This window comes from Triticum aestivum, chromosome 3A (assembly GCF_018294505.1).
Source record: "Triticum aestivum cultivar Chinese Spring chromosome 3A, IWGSC CS RefSeq v2.1, whole genome shotgun sequence".
Lineage (NCBI taxonomy): Eukaryota > Viridiplantae > Streptophyta > Magnoliopsida > Poales > Poaceae > Triticum > Triticum aestivum.
The window spans coordinates 489,048,688-489,073,673 of record NC_057800.1 but is presented as its reverse complement, the minus strand read 5'-3'; the positions used below and the strand labels follow the sequence as shown (position 1 = coordinate 489,073,673).

Here is a 24,986-nt window from a genome sequence, read left to right as displayed (position 1 = left end):
TTTTTGAATTTGACCGGTTTTAACCGGTAGCCGAGGTAACCGCTTCAGTATACCGCTACCGCAGGCCGACTGTAGCAGGATACCGGTCGGAAAAAAAAAACCCTGGGTGTTGCGTACTTTTTAACTGGGCCCGTAACTAATTTTTTGCCCTCTATTTTTGAACCAAAAAATTTGATGGCGGCTGCTTTTGGACGACGGACACAGGGAATGCACACAGAAAAAAGTGATAATTTTCTTTAAAAAAAGGAAAAATGTATGCAGATACAGGTATATTACTTTTTTGGCCGAGTGGTATGCAGATGCCGTCCTCCGCGCTGTACGGGGAGGCGGACACCGGGAAGCGCCAGACGGTGTGGATGAGCCACGGCGATGAGGTGGTCAAGCTCCCGCAGGGGTTTGAGGTGGTTGCACGCAGCGTCCAGGGCGCCGTCGCAGCCATCGAGAACCGGGAAAAGCGCTTTTATGGGCTCCAGTATCACCCGAGGTAGCAACCGTTATGATTACTCTTATGATTTAATAAAAGTTACTCCCTCCATTCCACAATGTAGTGCCTATAGATTTCTGTGAAAGTCAAACTTTGCCAACTTTGACCAAGTGTATAGAGAAAACTTTCTACATCTACAATATCAAACATGTACATTCTGAAAATATAAGTCATGATGTATCCAATGATGTGCATTTGGTATTCTAGATGTACCTATTTTTTTCTATAAATATGGTCAAAGTTTGTAATTTGTTCCCTCTGTTCTTGACTCTTGAAAAGAAGGCAAAAGTTGGACGTTTTGTGGGAAGCTGTACGTTTGATTGTTCTGTTTCAATTTTGAATTGTGAGTTGTCCGGATTCTTTTGTAAATACTTGATGAGAAAACCAAATAAACACCATGCTTTCTAAAGTGGGTACCAATTGAGTTGGAAAAGAGGTGCTTAGGAACAAGCTACATGGTTGTTGTTATTCAATTGAATTGTTCTGTTGATATGGATGGACTGAGTTCTGCTTATATGGATAGCGAAACAGATGACAAATCATTTGGTATTATCCACTGTGTATCCACTGTATTGTGGTTACTTTTTGTGTATCATCTGGTTGCTCTTTGCATGACCGTTGAACTTTTTTAATTAGGTTACACATTCGCCCCAAGGAATGGAAACACTTCGTCTCTTTCTCTTTGATGTATGTGGAATCAAAGCTGATTGGAAGATGCAAGATGTGCTGGATGAAGAAATCAAGACCATCCAAACCATGGTTGGCCCTGATGAGCATGTTGTCTGTGCTTTGTCAGGTGGAGTCGATTCAACTGTTGCTGCCACTCTTGTTCACAAGGCAATCGGAGATAGGCTTCATTGTGTTTTTGTTGACAATGGTCTCTTAAGGTAACAATATGCTGCCTTATTGCTTCAAGTTCTTTTAAATAGAACTTATGCTTATTTTGGCTGTGCGTGCAATGAAACTAACATAGAACCTCGTGTTTGCAGGTACAAGGAGAAAGAACGAGTAATGTCAACCTTTGAAAGTGACTTGCACCTGCCAGTTACATGTGTTGATGCCTCAGAGCAATTTCTCAGCAAGTTGAAGGGTGTCGAAGACCCAGAGAAGAAAAGAAAGATTATTGGCAGGGAATTCATAGCTGTTTTTGATGATTTTGGTCACAAGCTGGAACAGAAGATTGGGAAAAGGCCTGAGTTTTTAGTTCAAGGGACATTGTACCCTGATGTAATTGAATCATGCCCACCTCCTGGGAGTGGAAGGACACAATCCCATACCATCAAAAGCCATCACAATGTTGGTGGACTTCAAAAGATATGAAGTTAAAACTCATTGAACCACTCAAGCTCCTATTCAAGGATGAGGTACCAAACTGCATCAATATCCTTAATCAACTTTGTAATTTCTCCATTCAAACTTGATCAGGTGTTATATGATGTGTTAGAATATTATTGTGTTTAAGATATAGGTAGGAGTTAGAGATAGAATAGGTTTAACATGTATGACTTGCCCTCTACTCCAAGTCTCTCTCCCTCACAATGTATTCTATATATACCCCATATGAGGGTCGGATCAATACAACAGAAACAACACCATATTCATCCATCCTATAATATTTATATGGTATTAGAGCGGTTAGTCTCACGACGCCGATCCTAAGACCTTTCACACCTTCCGTAGCGCGCCGCCCCCGGGGAGATTAATCTCCTCTCCCCGGGGGCGCGGCACCCAATTGATCAAAGATCAGATTGGTTCCGTAGATTAGATTAGATGAATTCTTCATAGTTAGAAATTCCATTAGATTAGTTTTTCATTAGCCACCAAATAAATCCAACGACCCTCAGATTCCGGAGCCTACAGGAATACGATCTTCTTCATGAAATCGTGCGGTGCCAGGCGCGGCCATGTACGGACGCATGGACACTGATCCGACCGGTCTACACGGCGCGAGGACGACGATCGTGGCGAGCAGCTGCGAAGGGGACGCACCTCCGATCGCGGGAGGGCGTAGATCTCGCGGCGATTTCCATCACGTACGAGATCGTACGCGGATCTCCCGACGGCGCAACCAGCAACTCCTTCGAATCAGCAGTTCAGCACGGAGTTACCCATCGCCAAACGCCAGCAGCCGCATCGACTTGTACGCGGAACAAGGCCATGCGCACATGCATACGTGCATGGCAAAACTCGCAAAGACCGCCATGCGTACGCGCATGGCATGGTGCCTTGAACTTGAGCCACGGGCCTTCTGCAAGGATCAAAAGGCAACGACGCGTGGGCCTCTGCGATCTACGGGTGGGAACAACCATCATCGTGATCCGATCTGGCCGACGACCACAGCAGTCTCGGTGTGTCGGACACCGGGAGAGCCCGTTCGAGACACGCGCACGGACGCGATCTTCAGCAAGCCGACTCCATCAACCTCCTGCGCGCCGGCTTGCCATCTACATCAAGCTGTACGATCTACACCGGCCGCCATGTCCGGAGCCGAGCTACATCATCTTCTGCATGGCTGCATCGACCGCCACAGTCGATCTGCACGGCTTGCCATCTACATCAAGCTGTACGATCTACACCGGCCGCCACGTCCGGAGCCGAGCTACATCATCTTCTGCATGGCTGCATCGACCGCCACAGTCGATCTGCACGGCTACACCCACGCCTCTGCATTGAGCCGAGCGACATCAAGTTGTATGACTACGCCAGGCTACGAGCCAACATACTTCTTCGACACGACACGACATCGACACTTCGTCGCCACGAGGGACGCCTTCAAGCGACTCATCATTGTCGACACGCCACGGCAACGCCATCACAGGCACTTCATCGTCAAGGTCTTCATCAACGTGGTCTTCACCAATATCTTCATCAACACACCACCACTGCCGCCTCGTCCACAAGATGGACACCTAGCGTCCTCTGACAGACTTTTCTGCAAGACGCGACCTCGACGACGGCAATGACCGCGTCACGACGACGGCATCGACCGCGTCATCCACGACGGCACGACTGCATCGACACGGCGTCACTTCAGTGATGACCCTATACAGCCACACGGTTCTGGCAAAACCGATGTGTGCTCGGTGGGCTTCCTTCGGTCTTGGCAAAACCAATGGACTCATCGCCGGCGACACCCTCTGACATCTGCAAGGTGCATCGTCAACATCTGCAGCTCCGTCATAGCGCATTTTTTTTGCGCCTCCGGCTTTGTGCGGCTTCATCATCCACGACGACTACACCATCGATCATGGCTACCTCGACCATGGCTATATCGCAATGATCGGCTACCTCGACATCGACATTCATGGCTACGTCTACAGCAACTCATCGGCGACAACTTCAGTCAACAGCGTCCGCGTCGTCACTAGCGTCCACGCCACTCCCGCTGTGACTGCGGGAGGGAAGAGAGGACAGACAAGGAAGGCACCAGAAGGGGACGCAGTCACCGCCCTAGGTGTCGACCCATCAGAGACGCAGTTGATGATGGCGCAGTGGAGAAGACGACGAAAGCGCAAGACTACAAATTCAATCGCAATCGTCCGCTTCACTCCCGCTACGACTGAGGGGGAATGTTAGAATATTATTGTGTTTAAGATATAGGTAGGAGTTAGAGATAGAATAGGTTTAACATGTACGACTTGCCCTCTACTCCAAGTCTCTCTCCCTCACAATGTATTCTATATATACCCCATATGAGGGTCGGATCAATACAACAGAAACAACACCATATTCATCCATCCTATAATATTTATATGATGAAAGAGAAATTTAATTATTTGTTCATTACAATTTTTATGATTGTAGGTTCGGAAGTTGGGGAGTATTTTGAATGTCCCAGATTCATTTTTAAAGCGACACCCATTTCCTGGGCCTGGTCTTGCTGTACGTGTCCTAGGTGATGTTACACGCTTTGGACACTCTTCGTCAGGTTTGAAACTTCTAGAATAATTTGAAATTTTGCTAGAGCTCCTTTGATAAACCTGTGAATCAGCATTTTTTTTCTTTTAGGTGGATGAGATATTTGTTCAAGCTATTAAAGATGCTGGCCTCTGATAAATTTGGCAAGCTTTTGCTGTGTTCTTACCAGTACAGACAGTTGGGGTTCAGGGTGACCAGCGAACCCACTCCAATGCTGTTGTCTTAAGGGCAATCACCAGTGAGGATGGCATGACTGCAGATTGGTATGTATCACTGAAGTTTCAGCTCTGTTACACTTTTTTTTCTAGGAAACTTTAGAAGTTTAGATACAGCTGTACTTCAGTGAAATATTTTGGTGCAGTCGTACAGATAACTTTGCTTGTCTGCAACATTTCTTGTATTCTTATCACTCTTAGTTTAGTAACAAATAATTGGCTCACATCACGATATAATTGGTTAGGTTTTTTTCCCTTTTCTTTTCTTTTCTTGCTCAACCCAAAACTCTTACGTTGCTCCTGTTATATAGTGTAGTTAACCCAAAACTCTAGCCATCTTATTTATGTGCCAACTGCAAGTGATATAGTGTTCTTATAGTTTGTAACAGGCCCATGTGATGACTAGCTTGTGTAGTCTTGGTAAACTTCTGCTTTGCACTCTGCAAATTGTACAGAACTGTCTTCTCTACCTCGTAGTTTTGCTAGTAACAGTAAACTGCAGGCTGTGTTTTAAACAGTTCATCTTCACTACCTAAAAAACCTGAGTTGGTGGTGGACCTGGCAGTAGTGGTTGGTGGTACCTTGGAGGATCATCTCCTTAACCAGTCCCTTCTCAATTCTCATATCATGTCATCATCTCTTCAAATTTGCAGGTACTATTTTGGCCATGAATTCCTAGTAGATGTGGTCAACAAGATCTGCAACAACGTGCGTGGCATCAACCGTGTTTGCCAGGACATCGCATCATAGCCACCTGCGACGGTTGAGTGGGAATAGGAAACCACCTCTGATGCTGTGGTGGTGGCATTGGGCCTTGGAACTTGAGGAGCAATTTAGATAGATGATAAACACAGCAAAGCTTGTGTACTCTGCATACTCTGCTAAATTCCTGAATAGACTTTGCTTCTGGGTCACTGAGCGTTTTCTTGGACATATGGATATGGAGTTTCATGCTTTCTATTTGTGGATTGAGCATGTGCAGGGGAAGGCTCAGTGAAAGCGCACTTGTTTTCTTGCGCACTATTCTATTCTGAGCCTGTTTTTTTTTGTCAACATATTATTGGAACCTAATCAAAAGGAACAGCATGGCTTTTTGGCACCATGTTACGGCACATATTTGCCTGTCGTATAGGCGACCGGTCAAATCAAAAGAATAGGAAATTTGCAATCCATGCCTGCTTGCTGCTTGGTTTGATTCTTGTGACTGGAAAATCGAGGTGAACTCCAAAGCTGAGAACTAGGCCTTCAGTTGGCTAACCTCGCAAGGATATACATATTGATTATTGAAGCTTTGTTGCCGTTTTGTGTATTAGTTTATTAATCACTGTTCGTGTCATTATTCGTCCTCACTTGGAGTCGTATGTTGGACTGGTGATGATTCCCGAGAAAAATTGAGCACGGCGATATGTCTAGCGCACAGGCTTTAACTAAGTTTAACATCACTTTTAAATACATAAATCATCACCAGCCCTTTAAGCGTAAAGTAGCAAACAAGAAACTTTGCACAAGATATGGGGAAAAAAAGAAAAGGGAAGAGCCCATGTCTGCAGTCAATTGCTCTACCATAACAGTTAATGTAATACTCGACTGCAACCATCATCATCTGGCTGGGTCTTGCCGGTATCAACAACGAGAAAAAAGAACCAAATGGAAACAGAGGTCGTTCCGATCTTACGTTACAAGTCAAACTAGCAGAATTGCTCCCGGAAACATACAACTGACTAGAAAAGGCATTTTGTAGCCGGCATCAACTTTTTTTACAAGCACTTCAAAAGGCTTCCGTTCTACCGAGAGCCGTGCAGAATTGGACGAGCTACTTGTCATCCTGCAAAACAAGTTTGAATTTCAAACATCAATAGTCTGCAGTGAGTTTCCATCCCACATGTACCCAACTATGGTTATGGGGCAGAGGTAGATTACTGAATCTGAATAATCTCCATGATAAAAGTGACCTGTCTAATGGTATGTTCAGTTATCACATTTTACTTAGAACTGAATCCGCTTGAGCAGAAAGATTAAGTTGTTGCAGAAAACTACTAGAACTACGTTTGAAGCCACTAGCACGAAATAATTGGAACAGATCATATACAAGCAACTAACAGGCCCTGGTGAAACAGATACGGAATTCAAACAATGTCATGTACATAGTATTAGGTAGTAGTACCTTGTAGTTGGTAGAAGTACTCAATTCTAGTTTGTACCTAGAGCTGACTTTGCTATGTACGTATAAAGTAGAGAGCAGCAGTAGCTCTCTCAGTAGTTCAATAGCAGCTAGTTTAAACATTAGCAGTACCTTTCGTTTTTGTGCTCATGTTGGCTTGAAAAATCTTTCAACGCTGATCACATGAGGTAAAAAATTAGTATAATATGGTCAACTTCAACAAATACTATATGTGCATAAGTACTCCATTAGAGATGGATCATAGTGCTCACGTCGGTTGTGTCTTCTTAGGTAACACTCGCTTGAAAAAGCTTTTGATTCTGGTAACATGATGTCAAATAATATAATCAACTTCAAAAAAACAAAATATGTACACAAACATTCTGTTGAAGATTACTCACGTTGGTTGCGATCTTAGAGATCTCGCATTATTAATCCTTTTTACTACCTACACACACAAAAAAAAATCTATCAGGGTAAGGACTAGGGTTCTATTCTCTTATAAATGCAGCTCTACTGCATGTTCAAGATTTTTTTTTTGTAAAATAGTAATTGAACTGGCAATTATAACAAGTAAATGTTCATACCAGTTCCACACGATCTTGACTGAAATCATGCTCACCTACTAAAAACGTAATGAGTTCCTGGAAAAAATAGAAACATTAATGATGGATGAATGACGACAAATAATCAATTAATGGCAAGTAGTGTACCTTTTCTTTAGGTGCAGTCCACTGAAGGTCAGCAACATCTTTTGTAACATCAGGGTCCCTGAATAACTCCCGAGCTTTTGCATAAGGCCAATCATCAGGAATTTGGAACCTGCTGAATACATGCACGAAGCAGTATTGAACATCAGATATTTAAATAGATATCTAAATGCCATTAGATATTTAAATCGAAATAGATGAACCTTTCTGTATTCTTCAAAATTTCTTCTATACTACGGTGTTCACGAATGAGATGCAATGCCTCTTTGCTCTCCACTCCTGATGGACAAGCAGGAATAAATAGGAAAAATAAGTTTTCACAAACTACAATGTTTTTGGAAGTGTGAGAATCTGCATATTGGTTACCTTCAATTTTTTCACAATAATCACAACCACATAGAATACAAAGATCAAGAAACTCTTCCAGAGAGAGCTTTAATCCCTTTAACACCTGCATCATAATTAGTTACATCACTAACAAAAATGTGACATTAAAACAAGTACTGAAGGGGAAGGAGCAAGCTAATGGTGGCTGCTGTTTGGTCGCCTGGGAGAAGGTCATGCGGCCTCTTGATCTTGGGGGGTTAGGAATTGCTAATCTGGAGAACCTTGCACCTATGGTATTCGCTAGCGTGCCTCCTAGAATTCGTAAAAGGCAAACAGTGGCAGAAGCTTTGGCCAATAATGGGTGGGTCTCTGTAATTCGTGGAGCTCTTTCATGGATTGTGATTCGGGAATTTCTGCAGTTGTGGGACTGTGTCCAGGGCATTGAATTAAATGAGCAGGAGGATAGACACATAAGGAAACTAGAAGCTGGGCATACATTGGTGGTATTGTATTCCTCCACAGGTTGATCAGCCTTAAAGTTCCGAAGAAGTAATGGCGTCCCGAGCGGAAGACAGTCCGAGTCTTCCGAGGCAACAGCATGCGCCTAAACAATAGACAATATATTCTTTAACTCAAAAGAGGCAACATTTAAAGAAAGCGAAGGAAACAGGTAAGGTTAAAAGAACCTTGCTCTCTTTGCATAACTGGACGCACTGGGCTTCTGCTTCACCGGGAGCCTATTAGTACCAAAAAAGGATTAATAATTCTTTAAAATATAACATTCAGCGTCATAATAGGCACAGCTTAATTACCTCTACGACAGGAATACCGATAAGTCCAAACAACCTTTTACAATCATTTAAGTGTGTGTTTGTGAGCTGTTCATCAAGGAAACATCGTCTTAGTTTTTTTTATGGAAACAATATCTAAATGTATGCAAAATGAAGAAACTACCTTCGTTGTCCTTTTTATCAATTCTTTCATCTTTGCAGCTTTACTTGGATCCTCAAGTACATCTTTGTCGTTGATCAAAGATTGTACGCAATAGGCTTGTGAAGCAACGTCAACCCTGCATGACGTGGTAAATAATAATTATAAAGCTCGCAAGTCCAAATTGTTAAGACTCTTCTATGGGCCAGCAATATGAGAGAATGAAGAAGAAGTGCCGGACGCGACACACTCGGTCGGCCCTGTGTCAAACACGAAATAGGAGTCTGAGTCGGATGTCGTGTGTGCCTAGTGATAGTTTAAGTCTAGTAGCTCTCTATGTGTTAGCTATATTTCTATTTCCCTAAATATCCCTGCTATGCCGGCCACACAGGGGAGCCTTTCTCGACAGTTTGGCTGAACAGTAGAGAGAGGCGATTTTTCTTCCTTCCCCAAATCCAATCCCCTCTAGATCGTGATTCAGGGTAGGGAGATCATCTGTGCGTCTGTGATCTTCTCGCAGCGCACTTCTGTTGCCTTCCACTTGCATCCAGATCCCGACTTTGGTCCCCTGGTGCCCTTGTTTTTCTACTGCGCGGTTCGGGGCGACAAAGGGGTGAACTTTAGCTTCACTGCCCGCCCTTGGCTTGCGCTTGCGGTGGAGACAGGGAGCTTTTTTCTTCTTGGTGCGAGCAGATCGGGAGAAAAAGGAGGGAGGCGAGATTGTCCTGTCAGTTTGAGGACTTTCGAACTGCGTGCCCAATGTGAGGCTAACACTCCCTTTTTCTCTGAAAATAGATATGATGAAGGCACATGACAGGGTCGAATGGAGATACCTTAAGGGAGTCATGTGTAAATTGGGTTTTTCTGATGAATGGGTATCTACTGTTATGAGATGTGTGACCAATGTGAGGTACGCGGTACGAATTAATGGAGAACTTTCAGAAGCTTTTATCCAACGAGGGGGTTGCGACAACCTATTAGCCCTTACCTATTCTTGTTATGTGGCTGAAGGACTATCCAGTCTAATGAAAAAGAAAGAACATAGGGTCTCAAGAATGGGAGAACAGGCCCAACAATATCTCATTTGCTCTTTGCGGCTGATAGCACCTTTAAAGCATAAGATCATACCTTGGTTTCTTTGTTAGTCGAGAAACGCTAGAGACAGAACTAGTCCTCCTGATATCTTCAGCTGCCTGAAGCCCAGCAATGCCTCTGAATTCATGTTCTGCAGTCTGTCTCTTTAATTTTCTGAAAAGAGAGGGGCACTAATTTAAGCAAAAAATAAATATACCCAAGTCCAAAATATCGTTAAACAATCCAAAAGTGAAAGACAACATACCTTTCATCAAGTGTTCCCTTCTTCATTTCAGGAGGTTTTCCTTCAAGAACGTATCTGAAAACAAAATGTGATCAAATAAAATGTGATCAAACAAAACAGTGATCCATTGTACTAATTCATATCGATGGAGGAGAGTTCTTACACTGGCTTGATTCCGGCCTCTAAATATTTAGCAGTTCGCTGAAGTAAGCCTAGAATATGGCTGCGTAACAAAATCAAAATAAAAAAGTAAATGCTGTTAGTAGAACTTAAGATATTAAAATGCTTAAAATATATTTTATGTACCCGGTTTGTTGATCGTTATGATTTTTGAGATCTCCATTTGCAGCCTGTGAGCATAAGATGCGACAATTAGTAACTGCTTTGTAGTATCTCAAGATACATACTATATGTTCATCTTCATTTTATTTTTGTTTAAGAAAATGCAAAGAGTAAAATTCACGGGCTTTTCTATGCCTTCTGGTCTTTAACTTTCCATGTGCAGTTTTGTACATAGATGAGACACAGGTGCCAAACACAGAAAACGAAAGAAGTCCACATACCCCCCTGAACTGTCAGATTTCGAGCAGATCACCCCCCCCCCAACTGCAAAACCGGATTCTTAATCCCCTAGACTAACATATACCAGACAAATCACCCCCTGAGGCCGTTTTGGTGGGTTTGTGAGGCCAGTTTTGCCCAAGGGGCAGGGGTGGTTGAGCATTTTAATCGAATGGGTTGCCACGTCGGCAATAGTTGGGTGGTGACGGTCTAGTACACCCCCTCGCCCTGCCTCGACCGCTCCGCTTCACCTTTTCATCTCCCGCTCCCCTCTCTTCTCTCTAACGACACGGCGGCGGTGATTTGGGCGACCACGGCGGTGCAGGCGACGATCGTCGGCATGTACTGAACAACTCGACCGGCGGCTATGATCAGGTCAGTGCTCCCTAATATTCCTCTGCAAATCTTGCCTTTCTATCCACATTAGGGCTGTCAGTTAGGGGTTTCAGGGGATTTGATTTGGGGGCTAGGGTTTTGTTCATGTTTTTTCACAGAGTGGTGGAAGCATATTAGATGGTGTTTTAGGGTGCCTTCTGTAGATGAAATCGATGTGCATATGCTTAGTATATGAATAGATGATGTATGGTTTTGTTCATCTGAAAAAAAGACAGTTTTTTGAGAAAAGTTCAGAAGTTCAGTTAATTCAGTTGTTTATTGTCTGATTTTTTGTTTAGGAAATGGATCCACTAGACTATCTTTCGGTCAGATTTTCAGCAAGTGATTGGGAGTTTGAATGTGCAAATGAGTTTCAAGCAGAGCATACAGATGATATGCAGAGAGAGCAAGGGCATGGGCATGCAGGGCATGTAGAGGAGGTGCAGGCAGAGGAAAGAAATGCAGCGACTGATCAATGCAGGACCAAATTGCCCGTGTTCAGAGCTGCAAGTTTAGTGTCTGATAGAGGAAAAGGGGTTGCAACCGAGGAGCTGCATATTTCAGGTGACTCTGACAGTGATAGTGACAGTGACTATGTTGTGCCTCCTGCTGAGAGCAATAGTTCTGCTGAAGATGAAGAAATCATTGAGTACCGAAAATATGCTAAAGAATTCAAGGAGAAAAAGAGAAAGAAAATGCTAGGGGAGGAAGAAGCAAAAGCTTGCAATGTTCCTGAGGAGTTCATTGTACCAGAAACATGTAAGCTAGATGATGATGCAGATGACACTCCATATTTTGAAAGTGATGACGATCTCTCTTATGTTGAGGCTAGTGATGGAGAGGTTAATGCAGTCAGAAGGAGAAAGACCAACCATAAGGTGTATGATGATACTTCAGAAGCACCCCAGTTTGAACTTGGCATGGCTTTTACTGACAGCAGAGAATTCAAAAATGCACTAGTTAAATATGGACTGAAGAATTTTCATCATTTGATATTTCTTAAGGATGAAAAGAAGAGAGTAAGTGCCAAGTGTAGCTGGGTTGGTTGCAAATGGAACATCTATGGGTCAATAAATAGCAAATCTGACTGGTTGATAGTTCACAGGTACAATAATGTCCACACTTGTGTGCCTAGGAGAAACGATAAGCTGGTGACTAGTACTGTGATTGCTAGGAAATACTTCAGGCAGATTAGAGACAATCCAACATGGAGGGTGGAGAAAATGCAGGAAGCTGTACTAGAAGATATGCTAGCAGATGTGACCATATCGAAATGCAAGAGGGCAAAGAAGCTTGTCATGGAAAAGTTGTACCAGAAACTGATAGATGCAGATGCTTGTGTCAATTGCGATAGTTTCTCCAAAGTAATGCGTTAAATCCCACTTCTTCATCGAATCTGGAGCCTCTTCCGAAATCAACTTCATCAAACCCTAAAGAAAGACACGAACAAGATCAAACCTGTGATGCCCCCGATTCAATCGTACACTAATCATGCACCCAAACGTGTACGATCAAGATCAGGGACTCACGGGAAGATATCACAACACAACTCTAAAACATAAATAAGTCATACAAGCATCATAATACAAGCCAGGGGCCTCGAGGGCTCGAATACAAGTGCTCGATCATAGACGAGTCAGCGGAAGCAACAATATCTGAGTACAGACATAAGTTAAACAAGTTTGCCTTAAGAAGGCTAGCACAAACTGGGATACAGATCGAAAGAGGCGCAGGCCTCCTGCCTGGGATCCTCCTAAACTACTCATAGTCGTCGACAGCAGCCTGCACGTAGTAGTAGGCACCTCCAGTGTAGTAGGAGTCGTCGTCGAGGGTGGCGTCTGGCTCCTGGACTCCAGCATCTGGTTGCGACAACCAGAAAGAAAGGAAAGAGGGAAAAAGGGGGGAGAAAGCAACCGTGAGTACTCATCCAAAGTACTCGCAAGCAAGGAACTACACTACATATGCATGGGTATATGTGTAAGGAGGCCATATCGGTGGACTGAACTGCAGAATGCCAGAATAAGAGGGGGATAGCTAGTCCTATCGAAGACTACGCTTCTGGCAGCCTCCGTCTTGCAACATGTAGAAGAGAGTAGATTGAAGTCCTCCAAGTAGCATCTGCAAGTAGCATCTCCGGTAGCATCGCATAGCATAATCCTACCCGGCGATCCTCCCCTCGTCGCCCTGTGGAAAAGCGATCACCGGGTTGTCTATGGAACTTGGAAGGGTGTGTTTTATTAAGTATCCGATTCTAGTTGTCATAAGGTCAAGGTACAACTCCAAGTCGTCCTGTTACCGAAGATCACGGCTATTCGAATAGATTAACTTCCCTGCAGGGGTGCACCACATAACCCAACACGCTCGATCCCATTTGGCCGGACACACTTTCCTGGGTCATGCCCGGCCTCGGAAGATCAACACGTCGCAGCCCCACCTAGGCAAAACAGAAAGGCCAGCACGCCGGTCTAAACCTAAGCGCACAGGGGTCTGGGCCCATCGTCCATAGCACACCTGCACGTTGCGAGGGCGGCCGGAAGCAGACCTAGCCTAGCAGGCGTTCCAGTCCAATCCGGTGCGCGCCGCTCCGTCGCTGACGTCTGAAGTGCTTCGGCTGATACCACGACGCCGGGATACCCATAACTACTCCCACGTAGATGGTTAGTGCATATAGGCTCGTAGCCAACTCAGATCAAATACCAAGATCTCGTTAAGCGTGTTAAATATCCGCGAACGCCGAACAGGGCCAGGCCCACCTCTCTTCTAGGCGGTCCCAATCTGCCCTGTCGCTCCACCACAAAGATCCACACAGAGGGCCGTCGGGACAAAGGTCCTTTCAGCCCCCAATCCGTGAATCACTCGTGGGTTCTCTTTGAGCTGACCCGACTTTAGTAACCATCTGTATAGTATGTATGTATGAATAGTATATACCCGTGATCACCTCCCGAGTGATCACGGCCCAATAGTATAGCAAGGCAGACTGACAAGAATGTAGGGCCAATGGTGATAAACTAGCATCCTATACTAAGCATTTAGGATTGCGGGTAAGGTATCATTGACTGTAGCAACAATGACAGGCTATGCATCAGAATAGGATTAACGGAAAGTAGTAACATGCTACACTACTCTAATGCAAGTAGTATAGAGGAGAATAGGCGATATCTGGTGATCAAGGGGGGGGGGCTTGCCTGGTTGCTCTGGCAAGAGAGAGTGGTCGTCAACTCCGTAGTCGTACGGGGCAGCAGCAGCGGCGTCGGTCTCGTAGTCTACCGAAGAGAAGAGGGGGAAGAAACAATGAATACCATGTAAACAGATGCATATCGATGCATGACATGACAAGTATCGATGCTAGGTGTGCCCTAACGCGGTAGGATGTGATACCGACGAAGGGGGAAGACATCCGGGAAAGTATTCCCGGTGTTCCGTGTTTTCGGGAAGAGGAGCCAGAGGGGGAAAGTTGTGAGTTCGATAGGTTAGGGGTGTGTGGCGGACGAACAGGTTGCATATCCGGAATCGTCTCGTCGTTCTGAGCAACTTTCATGTTGAAAATATTTTAATCCGAGTTACGGATTAAAAGATATGATTTTCTAAAGATTTTATTAATTTCTAGAATTTAGTTAATTATTTAATTAATTCGAAAAACAGATTAATGACATTAGCATGATGTCATGCTGACATCAGCAGTCAACAGAGTTGACTTGGTCAACCTGACATGTGGGTCCCAGCTGTTATTGGGTGCTAATTAACCTAACAGATTAATTAAATAACCTAAGTGATTAGGTTAATCAAGTTTAATTAGTTCAACTAAACAAGATTAATTAAGTTAATTAATTAATTAATTAATTAATTTTAATATTAATTATTTATCTATTATATACTATTATTATTATTATTTATTCATTTATTTATTTTAATTTTTTTAATTCTTTTTTTCTAAAAACCGCCCTGGGGCGGCGCCCCCTAGTCAGTGCCCCGGGGGGCCTAGCGGGTGCTGGGTACAGGCATCGGGCGCAGCCCGAATGGGCGCTGCGGGTGTGACCGACAGGGGAGCACCCGACTCGGCGCCGGCGGCCACGACATGGCGCCGGAATAGGGGGAGGCCGGTGGCCTGAGGCAGCCCGGGTGGACGCAGGCCGGCGACGATGGTGGCAGGGGAGGCTGCGATGGAGGGAGGCAACACGGAAGGGGGCTGCGGGCGAGGCCAGTGCGAGTGGGAGCGCGGTCGGAGCCGAGGCTAGGGGCTCCAGCGTGGCCACGCGCGGGAGGTGATGGCGGGCGCGGCGGACTTGGCAGGTCGCCAAGGCAGGGGAGGCTGGTGGCCACGGCGAGCGCGGGCCCGGGCGCGGTGAAGCTCGACGGAGTCCGGTGGTGGAGCCGGTCGGGGAAGGAGAGGCGGGGGCGGGACGGTCCGGCGCGGCTGGGCGCCTCCGGGGCGAGGTGCAGCTAGGTGAGGCTCGGTCGCGTGCGGGGCGGTGCGTGTGTCCGCTATGGAAGGCGCCGACGACAGAGGGGAAAGAAGGGAGCTCACGGTGGTGTGCAGGGACAAGGGCAGCGGTTGTTTAGGGGGAGGACGGGGACGGCATCCAATGAGGAAGCAGGCCGGCATGGAAGAGGAGGCAGCTCCGGCGGGGCAGCTCCGGCGAGTGCGTCGAGTGGCGGGGGCGAGGCGGTGATGGACGGCGATGGCGTACAGGCGCGGCAAGCCCCGGTCCGATCTGGATCGGGGGAGGGGAGTGGGCGACGTGGGGGTGAGTGTGCGATCTGGGTGGGGCTAGGGTTTGGGTCGTGGGAGATATGGGGAATGGGGGGGTGGCCGGTTGGGCCAGGCCTGGTCGGTTGTGGCCTGGTGGGCCGAAGCCCAAGGGGCAGGGGGCTTTCCCCCCTTTTCTCTTTTTTTTTTGTTTTGATCTTTTACTTTTATTTATTTTGCTTCGGTTTAAAAGGTTTTAATATCAAAACAGTTTTATCAAACTATAAAACTCATACCTAAATTAGTAAGTAGTAAGGTAGCATAACTCACTGTAATAAAATGTTCACACGTTATCTTTATTAGCTTACAATTACCTGTATACATAAAAGCATTTATTAAGTATTTTCAAATATTGTTTTACTTATTTTAGTGCACATAAATATTTTATAAAAGTGTGGTTTCGTCACCTACCACTACTTATGGATTAATCGACACACTCAGAGCATTTTAGTTTTAAAGTTTGAAAATTTTTGTTGTTGACATATTTTGAATTTGACTTTTGAACCGGTTTTGAACTAACGAGAGGTTAGTAACAGTAACCGGGGTGACGTGGCATCGTTAACATGGGATTACTGTAGTCTGGTTATCCGGGCGTCACAATTCTCCTCCACTACAAGAAATCTCGTCCCGAGATTTAAGAGGGGGACTAGGGGGGGAAGGTCTGGTTACGAAATCCTAATGAATCTTCTCGTCTTTGGTTGCTCTTCTCGAAGAGGTGGATCCATTGCGTTGGAGTCTTCATTTCTCTGCTCCAGGTCATCCTGATCAATTCATCATCCTTTCTTCGGGATCTCCATCGTCCTACGAACGCGATCAAGGGGAAAAAACTCTGGAAGAATGCATTTGCACAAAGCTGGTCATCTGACGGTGAACTCAATGGGAAATACACAAGGTACCCCACGAGTTGTATTTCAGTGAATTTGTTGAGTGCAATATACGATTGTACCAAAGTTTCAAACGGGTAGGCAATCGTTCGATGCCTGAAACAGGGCGTGAAAGGGGTTCAAAACAACGGGAATAAGTATTGTGTCTGATTCCAGAATTGATGATCTCTCGGAAAGTGGCTCATGAATTACGCACGAGGCCACGCGCGAGGAACAACCTTGGGAACAGGGGGGTGTACAGGAGAGTCAGGTTTCGATCCTGAGGAACTGTGGGTTATGTGCCCACCAAGTGGGTTAAAAGCAGGAAGGGTGGAGACGTCTTGCGTGATCATGCAAGCAAGGTATGTCAGAGGATAGCCTGTTGATTATGTCGGCAACAACGTCGGTACCAAGGGCGAGGGACGAAGAGAACCATTTTCCTGCTCGTTAGGATGAGGCGGACCAATAGGCAAAGTTCTCGTCCATCGATGGTTACCAGAATGTCATCAACAATAGTAACACGATCTTACTGATAGAGTTGTACACTGAGGTGTTCACATAAGCAGGAGAATATTATTGCTTAGATCATAAAGATCATAAGAAACATTAAACCAACCAATGGAAAGGAAAATACAATTATCAGATTAAACAGAAAATGGAAAGGAAAATGTGTTTAAACACATAATTCAAGGGTATATCCTTCCCAAGGACAAGCAGAGCATGATACCCATGACAAGATATAATGTAGAAAACTCTTTAGGTAGGGGAGAAAATTTTTATGACATTACCCACACAGCGGTGTTTGGATAATTGATCAAGAAACATTTAGCATTGGGCTTTAAATGTTCTTGTTGAAAATCGGAGTACCACAGACATGCTTCGAGATAGCATTGTCATGGTCTTCAAGCAAAGGTCGGACTTTGGATTCACAAAGGATCCATCAGGAACAACTTATAGAATAAGTCTTACAATTTCCTCATGGAAGAATCGATAGCCTTGCTGACAAGGAAACTATAACAATAGGTCCTCTGGCCAGGTGTACTAGGCATGACACCACCTTACCGGGTCATATAAATACCAATGTTATAACTCTTGGAAATATGTTCCAACCATCATATCTGACCGAGATTCAGATCTGGTTGGGGTCAGGATACCTTAGACTCAGGATGCCTGAGAAGAAAAAGGTGCGACACATTTGATGAGACGACATTATATGATTCTTGGGAAATGAGCTATGGAAGCGAGTTCCGAACAAGGGTTCACCATTAAGCCAAGGAGAGGATGAGGAGGTGGCTGATGGACTCAGCGATAATTCAATGAGATATCCAAAAAGATGGATTTCCATAACTATGTGAACAAGGAGATAACATTAGTCAGATCAAATGATATAATGATGTATGCTCTAGGAAAACATACACAATTAAACATTGGTTGAAAGGTGCGCCCAAAATATGGGTTGGGTTGCACGACCAATGTCAGAATGGTGATTCAATAAGCCATAGTCATAGAATGAAACTATAGACCAATAACTTCAAAGCAAGAGGGTTGCTCGAAGTTTAGAATTTACACATCACAGACCATTTGTCGGTATTCCGGTTAGAAACATCACGGGGACCAAGAAAAGAATGGTGATGTTAATAAGTATCACTGGTATCAAGAATTCTTAAGGGTGGTGAATTTCTCACAACATTGAGGACATAAGAGATGTTAATGTTCCAAGGTAAAGAAGAACAATTACTGGATAGCAAGGAACTCAAGTTATAACACCAAACACGAACAAGCTTGTGTTGGTGGGAAGGCAATAAAGTGGTCGATGATAACGCAGATCATCGAGGGCAAGGATGGTATTTCTCATCATGAACTCATTTGATATCCTGGAAGAGCTCATAAGGTTGATGATGATCATGACACACTTTGTCGAGAGATTTCAAGATGTAATCGATCGGCGATGACATCAAGTCAAATGAATGATGAAGTGAAAGGTTATTGGAACCAAGGGTACGACACAAACTCAAAATCAAGCTTGTTGTCCAAGGAGAAATGATATGATGAGGAAGATCAACGTAAGCTTAGCTCATCATCAAATAATTGTGCTACGGGAAGAAGGACTGGGTAGCACAGTTAAAATTTAACATGGTAATGATATAGCCGATCAGGCTAGGAATGACTTGAAGGATTATTAAACTCATAAGCAACGGAGATTACTTTATTGAATCGGAGTGCGGAATTGATTCACTTATCAATGTCCTTGAGTGTCTAACAACTCAGAACCTGGGGAAAACTGGAATCAGTGAGAAATAATACTTGAAGAACTCATAATAAGTTATGCAGTTCCATGATATTCTTGAGATACCAGAGTTTAATACTCAACGGTAGAGAAAAGTGAAGGTTGGTCAGGTGGAATGATCTGCAGAAGACAAGTACTTCAACTTGTCCAAGAAATGGTATTTAAAAGGAGAACATGGCCGGAACCACGATTGCAAAAGGCCGAATCCCAGATATAAGAACTTATACCAAAGAGGGTTTAAGAGGAGCATCCATGATAAGATTAGCATCGTGTCCATGGGCATGAACACAAAGTTCAAGGTCGACTCCCACTTCTTCAATGTATAACCTTCCATTCACCTCTCACTTTCTAAGAAGTTGTAGTGTTGAAATTTTACCTAGCAAAATACCAGAAGAGTATGACTCGTGAAAACTTTCGAGTTCACACATATTAGGAAGGCATAGGTTCAACCCATCAGGGTCTCTTAGGAACATATACCACAAACTTCAGGAGTAAATAACACCAGCTCGAAAGTAGAGCATTGTTCAAAAGCAGATGATACAATTTACCAAAGGCATTATATCCCATGGAAAGGCTCTCAAGGTTATTCAATATGAAGGACATTGTCGGATAAAATCCAACAAAGGAACCGATGGTCCACAAGGGATCTGATGTGAGCATCGGTACTCAACTAGAGGAAGAAGAATGCACGGGCATCATATTATAGAACATCTGAATAATTCAATGCTTAGATAACAAAGGAATTACGATTTCCAAAACAAAGGATCGGAAGCAGTCGCTCTGATCAAGGATGGATAAGTTGGATAGACCAGAGTCACAATTGACGAACAATAGTTTGGTCAAGAACCAGCTCATGTTCAGAATGACGTCTGAGTCGGGAAGATAAATTCTAGGATCTGACTGAGGTTTGTGAGCATTCGCAATATATTGAATCAACGAACTCGAAATGATAATGACAAAGGATACCATGAATATTGCTAGACATATGGAACACATCCATAATGCAAGCAGACAAGTATTTGCCGAGCAATAGCGGGCAGAGGATTTCTGAAAGATCAGATAGTATTTCAATGTATCTTGTGATTCATATGAACAACGGGGGAAGACCGGATACTCGACAAGTGCGAGGAATTATCCGTAGGGGTTATTCATTAGGCAAGAACTGTAGGGCAGTAAGCTCAAAGGATTTTCGGAACAACAAAGAGTATTTCGGGACATCTTGCAATAACAAGATCAACGGGGAATGATTGTATGAATGGCAAGTGTAAGCAGTTTTTCATAGGGGTTGACGGTGGAAGGAAATCGCAAATGCGATGGCACAAAGACTCGAGAGAACATCGTAGAGTAACTTCGGAATCTTCTAGTGCAGCAGGCGATCATCTGAAGTGAGGGGCTCTCCGTGAGCAAGTATTATCGAGAACCTAAAGTTAGTTTTGTTTTTAGCAAAATCATTTAACCCGAATAGAAGAGAGCTCAGAGTCCCAGAGTATAGGCGAGGAGTAAAAGATCCTATTACCACCCAATGGCGACGTGGGCCCATGGGCCGCACAGCCATGTTAGTAAAAGTTTTGTAAAGTCAGGACTCGACTTCGGCCAAGGAGTTGGAAGGGGGATTCCTACAGGCAGTCGGCTCTGATACCAACTTGTGTTTCCCCCGATTCAATCGTACACTAATCATGCACGCAAACGTGTACGATCAAGATCAGGGACTCACGGGAAGATATCACAACACAACTCTAAAACATAAATAAGTCATACAAGCATCATAATACAAGCCAGGGGCCTCGAGGGCTCGAATACAAGTGCTCGATCATAGACGAGTCAGCGGAAGCAACAATATCTGAGTACAGACATAAGTTAAACAAGTTTGCCTTAAGAAGGCTAGCACAAACTGGGATACAGATCGAAAGAGGCGCAGGCCTCCTGCCTGGGATCCTCCTAAACTACTCATAGTCGTCGACAGCAGCCTGCACGTAGTAGTAGGCACCTCCAGTGTAGTAGGAGTCGTCGTCGAGGGTGGCGTCTGGCTCCTGGACTCCAGCATCTGGTTGCGACAACCAGAAAGAAAGGAAAGAGGGAAAAAGGGGGGAGAAAGCAACCGTGAGTACTCATCCAAAGTACTCGCAAGCAAGGAACTACACTACATATGCATGGGTATATGTGTAAGGAGGCCATATCGGTGGACTGAACTGCAGAATGCCAGAATAAGAGGGGGATAGCTAGTCCTATCGAAGACTACGCTTCTGGCAGCCTCTGTCTTGCAACATGTAGAAGAGAGTAGATTGAAGTCCTCCAAGTAGCATCTCCAAGTAGCATCTCCGGTAGCATCGCATAGCATAATCCTACCCGGCGATCCTCCCCTCGTCGCCCTGTGGAAAAGCGATCACCGGGTTGTCTATGGAACTTGGAAGGGTGTGTTTTATTAAGTATCCGATTCTAGTTGTCATAAGGTCAAGGTACAACTCCAAGTCGTCCTGTTACCGAAGATCACGGCTATTCGAATAGATTAACTTCCCTGCAGGGGTGCACCACATAACCCAACACGCTCGATCCCATTTGGCCGGACACACTTTCCTGGGTCATGCCCGGCCTCGGAAGATCAACACGTCGCAGCCCCATCTAGGCAAAACAGAAAGGCCAGCACGCCGGTCTAAACCTAAGTGCACAGGGGTCTGGGCCCATCGCCCATAGCACACCTGCATGTTGCGAGGGCGGCCGGAAGCAGACCTAGCCTAGCAGGCGTTCTAGTCCAATCCGGCGCGCGCCGCTCCGTCGCTGACGTCTGAAGTGCTTCGGCTGATACCACGACGCCGGGATACCCATAACTACTCCCACGTAGATGGTTAGTGCGTATAGGCTCGTAGCCAACTCAGATCAAATACCAAGATCTCGTTAAGCGTGTTAAATATCCGCGAACGCCGAACAGGGCCAGGCCCACCTCTCTCCTAGGCGGTCCCAACCTGCCCTGTCGCTCCGCCACAAAGATCCACACAGAGGGCCGTCGGGACAAAGGTCCTTTCAGCCCCCAATCCATGAATCACTCGCGGGTACTCTTCGAGCTGACCCGACTTTAGTCACCATCTATATAGTATGTATGTATGAATAGTATATACCCGTGATCACCTCCCGAGTGATCACGGCCCAATAGTATAGCAAGGCAGACTGACAAGAATGTAGGGCCAATGGTGATAAACTAGCATCCTATACTAAGCATTTAGGATTGCGGGTAAGGTATCAAAGATGTAGCAACAATGTCAGGCTATGCATCAGAAAGGATTAACGGAAAGCAGTAACATGCTACACTACTCTAATGCAAGCAGAATAGAGGAGAATAGGCGATATCGGGTGATGCAAGGGGGGGGGGCTTGCCTGGCGCCTGGCAAGAGCAGAGGGGTCCTCAAACTCCGTAGTCGTACTAGCAGCAGCAGCGGCGTCGGCGCTCGAGTCTACTCGGAAAGAGAACAGAGGGGACACAAAAATAAGAAAGCCATCAAAGATGCATACAAGCAAGACAGACAATATGCGGTGCTAGGTGTGCCCTACCGGTAGTAGTGATACCGGGAAGGGGGAACATCCGGGAAAGTATTCCCGGTGTTCCGTGTTTCGGACAGAGGAGCAGAGGGGGAAAGTTGCAGGTTCGATAGTTAGGGATGTGTGGCGGCATGAACGGACTTGCGTATCCGGAATCGTCTCGCTCGTTCTGGAGCAACTTTCATGTGATGAAAATATTTTAATCCGAGTTACAGATTAAAAGATATGATTTTCTTAAGATTTTATTAATTTCTAGAATTTAATTAATTATTTAACTTAATTCGAAAATTGGATTTATGGCATCAGCATGATGTCATGCTGACATCAGCAGTTCAACAGGGGTTGACTGGTCAACCTGACATGTGGGTCCTAGCTGTCATTGGGTGCTAATTAACCTAACAGATTAATTAACTAACCTAAGTGATTAGGTTAATCTAGTTTAATTAGTTCAACTAAACAAGATTAATTAAGTTAATTATTTAGTTAATTAATTAATTTTAATATTAATTATTTATCTATTATATACTATTATTATTATTATTTATTCATTTATTTATTTTAATTTTTTTAATTCTTTTTTTCTAAAAACCGTTCTGGGGCGGGGCCCCCTAGTCAGTGCCCGGGGGGCCTAGCGGGTGCTGGGTACGGGCATCGGGCGCAGCCCGAATGGGCGCTGCGGGTGTGGCCGACAGGGGAGCACCCGACTCGGCGCCGGCGGCCACGGCATGGCGCCGGAATAGGGGGAGGCCGGTGGCCTGAGGCAGCCCGGGTGGACGATGGTGGCAGGGGAGGCTGCGATGGAGGGAGGCAGCACGGAAGGGGGCTGCGGGTGAGGCCAGTGCGAGGGGGAGCGCGGTCGGAGCCGAGGCCAGGGGCTCCAGCGTGGCCACGCGCGGGAGGTGATGGCGGGCGTGGCGGACTCGGCAGGTCGCCAAGGCAGGGGAGGCTGGTGGCCACGGCGAGCGCGGGCCCGGGCATAGTGAAGCTCGACGGAGTCCGGTGGTGGAGCCGGTCGGGGAAGGAGAGGCGGGGGCGGGATGGTCCGGCGCGGCTGGGCGCCTCCGGGGCGAGGTGCAGCTAGGTGAGGCTCGGTCGCATGCGGGGCGGTGCGTGTGTGCGCTATGGAAGGCGCCGAAGACAGAGGGGAAAGGAGGGAGCTCACGGTGGTGTGCAGGGACAAGGGCAGCGGTTGTTGAGGGGGAGGACGGGGACGGCGTCCAACAAGGAAGCAAGCCGGCGTGGAAGAGGAGGCAGCTCCGGCGGGGCAGCTCCGGCGAGTGCGTCGAGTGGCGGGGGCGAGGCGGTGATGGACGGCGACGGCGATCCAGGCGGTGGTGTACAGGCGCGGCAAGCCCCGATCCGATCTGGATCAGGGGAGGGGACTGGGCGACGTGGGGGGTGAGTGTGCGATTTTGGTGGGGCTAGGGTTTGGGTCGTGGGAGATATGGGGAATGAGGGGGTGGCCGGTTGGGCCAGGCCTGGTCGGTTGTGGCCTGGTGGGCCGAAGCCCAAGGGGCTGGGGGCTTTCCCTCCTTTTCTCTTTTTTTTTTGTTTTGATCTTTTACTTTTATTTATTTTGCTTCGGTTTAAAAGGTTTTAATATCAAAACAGTTTTATCAAACTATAAAACTCATACCTAAATTAGTAAGTAGTAAGGTAGCATAACTCACTGTAATAAAATGTTCACACATTATCTTAACTAGCTTACAATTACCTGTATACATAAAAGCATTTATTAAGTATTTTCAAATATTGTTTTAATTATTTTAGTGCACATAAATATTTTATAAAAGTGTGGTTTCGTCACCTACCACTACTTATGGATTAATCGACACACTCCGAGCATTTTAGTTTTAAAGTTTGAAATTTTTTGTTGTTGACATATTTTGAATTTGACTTTTGAACCGGTTTTGAACTAACGAGAGGTTAGTAACAATAACCAGGGTGACTGGCATCGTTAACATGGGATTACTGTAGTCTGATTATCCGGGCGTCACAAAACCCTAAAGAAAGACAGGAACAAGTTAAGTACATCAGCAGATATCCAAACGGGAGGGAGAGGGGGATTCACCGTGATACCCATCTCGGCGCGGCGGCGGAGAGCGGGTGCGGACCGGCGGCGGCGGCGGAGAGCGGGTGCGGACCGGCGGCGGAGAGCGGGTGCGGACCGGCGGCGGCGGCGGAGAGCGGGTGCGGAGTGGCGTAGGCGGCTCGGCTTCGGCCTTGATTGGTCCTACTCTTGTTTGTGTCAGAACGCCCAGAGGACTCGCTCGTTTGTGTTGGAACGGCCCGGAATGAGGCCCGTTTCGGGCGGTTTGGTTCGGCATGAAATAAAAATGCTGTTTGGTTAGCCTGATTCGGAATCAAACCTGATTTTACAATTTTAGTTGGGACCCATTCTTACTTTGCCGATGAAATATAATCATCTCTGGTTTCATGATAGAAGTAGTACAAATATATAGAACTAGTGTCCGGGAATTTAAAAACCTTGTCTAGAGCTACCCCGATCTGATGGAGATACTACAAATAGAAAACAGTACAAGAAGCATGCACACGTAA

The 24,986-nt window shown here is 45.6% G+C and overlaps 1 protein-coding gene and 1 pseudogene across 1 annotated transcript; one reads left to right on the top strand and one right to left on the bottom strand.

Moving 5' to 3' along the window:
* The first annotated feature begins 299 nt into the window (after nt 1-299).
* Nucleotides 300-5,394, top strand: LOC123056951 (GMP synthase [glutamine-hydrolyzing]-like; annotated as a pseudogene).
* Nucleotides 5,395-6,039: 645 nt separating this feature from the next.
* On the bottom strand, nt 6,040-24,617 carry LOC123058476 (flap endonuclease 1-B). The gene is made up of 18 exons (XM_044481194.1): nt 24,596-24,617; nt 12,313-12,429; nt 10,370-10,413; nt 10,227-10,286; nt 10,085-10,138; nt 9,874-9,993; nt 8,770-8,884; nt 8,628-8,693; nt 8,502-8,552; nt 8,312-8,419; nt 7,855-7,939; nt 7,692-7,767; nt 7,492-7,603; nt 7,366-7,422; nt 7,180-7,226; nt 7,051-7,098; nt 6,911-6,953; nt 6,040-6,442 (listed from the first exon to the last, which is right to left on the bottom strand). Exons 2-17 carry the CDS (start codon nt 12,421-12,423, stop codon nt 6,926-6,928), a joined length of 1,182 nt encoding a protein of 393 aa, XP_044337129.1. The 5' UTR covers nt 12,424-12,429; nt 24,596-24,617; the 3' UTR covers nt 6,040-6,442; nt 6,911-6,925.
* Between the last annotated feature and the right edge of the window lie 369 nt (nt 24,618-24,986).

Coding starts and splice junctions, on each gene's coding strand:
- LOC123058476 (XM_044481194.1), bottom strand. CDS start 12,423: ATGAAGTTGATTTCGGAAGAGGCTCCAGATTCGATGAAGAAGTGGGAT. Junction 10,287..10,369: donor CATAACGATCAACAAACCGG/GTACATAAAATA, acceptor TTTGTTACGCAG/CCATATTCTAGGCTTACTTC. Junction 7,940..8,311: donor AGGAATACAATACCACCAAT/GTATGCCCAGCT, acceptor ATTATGATGCAG/GTGTTAAAGGGATTAAAGCT.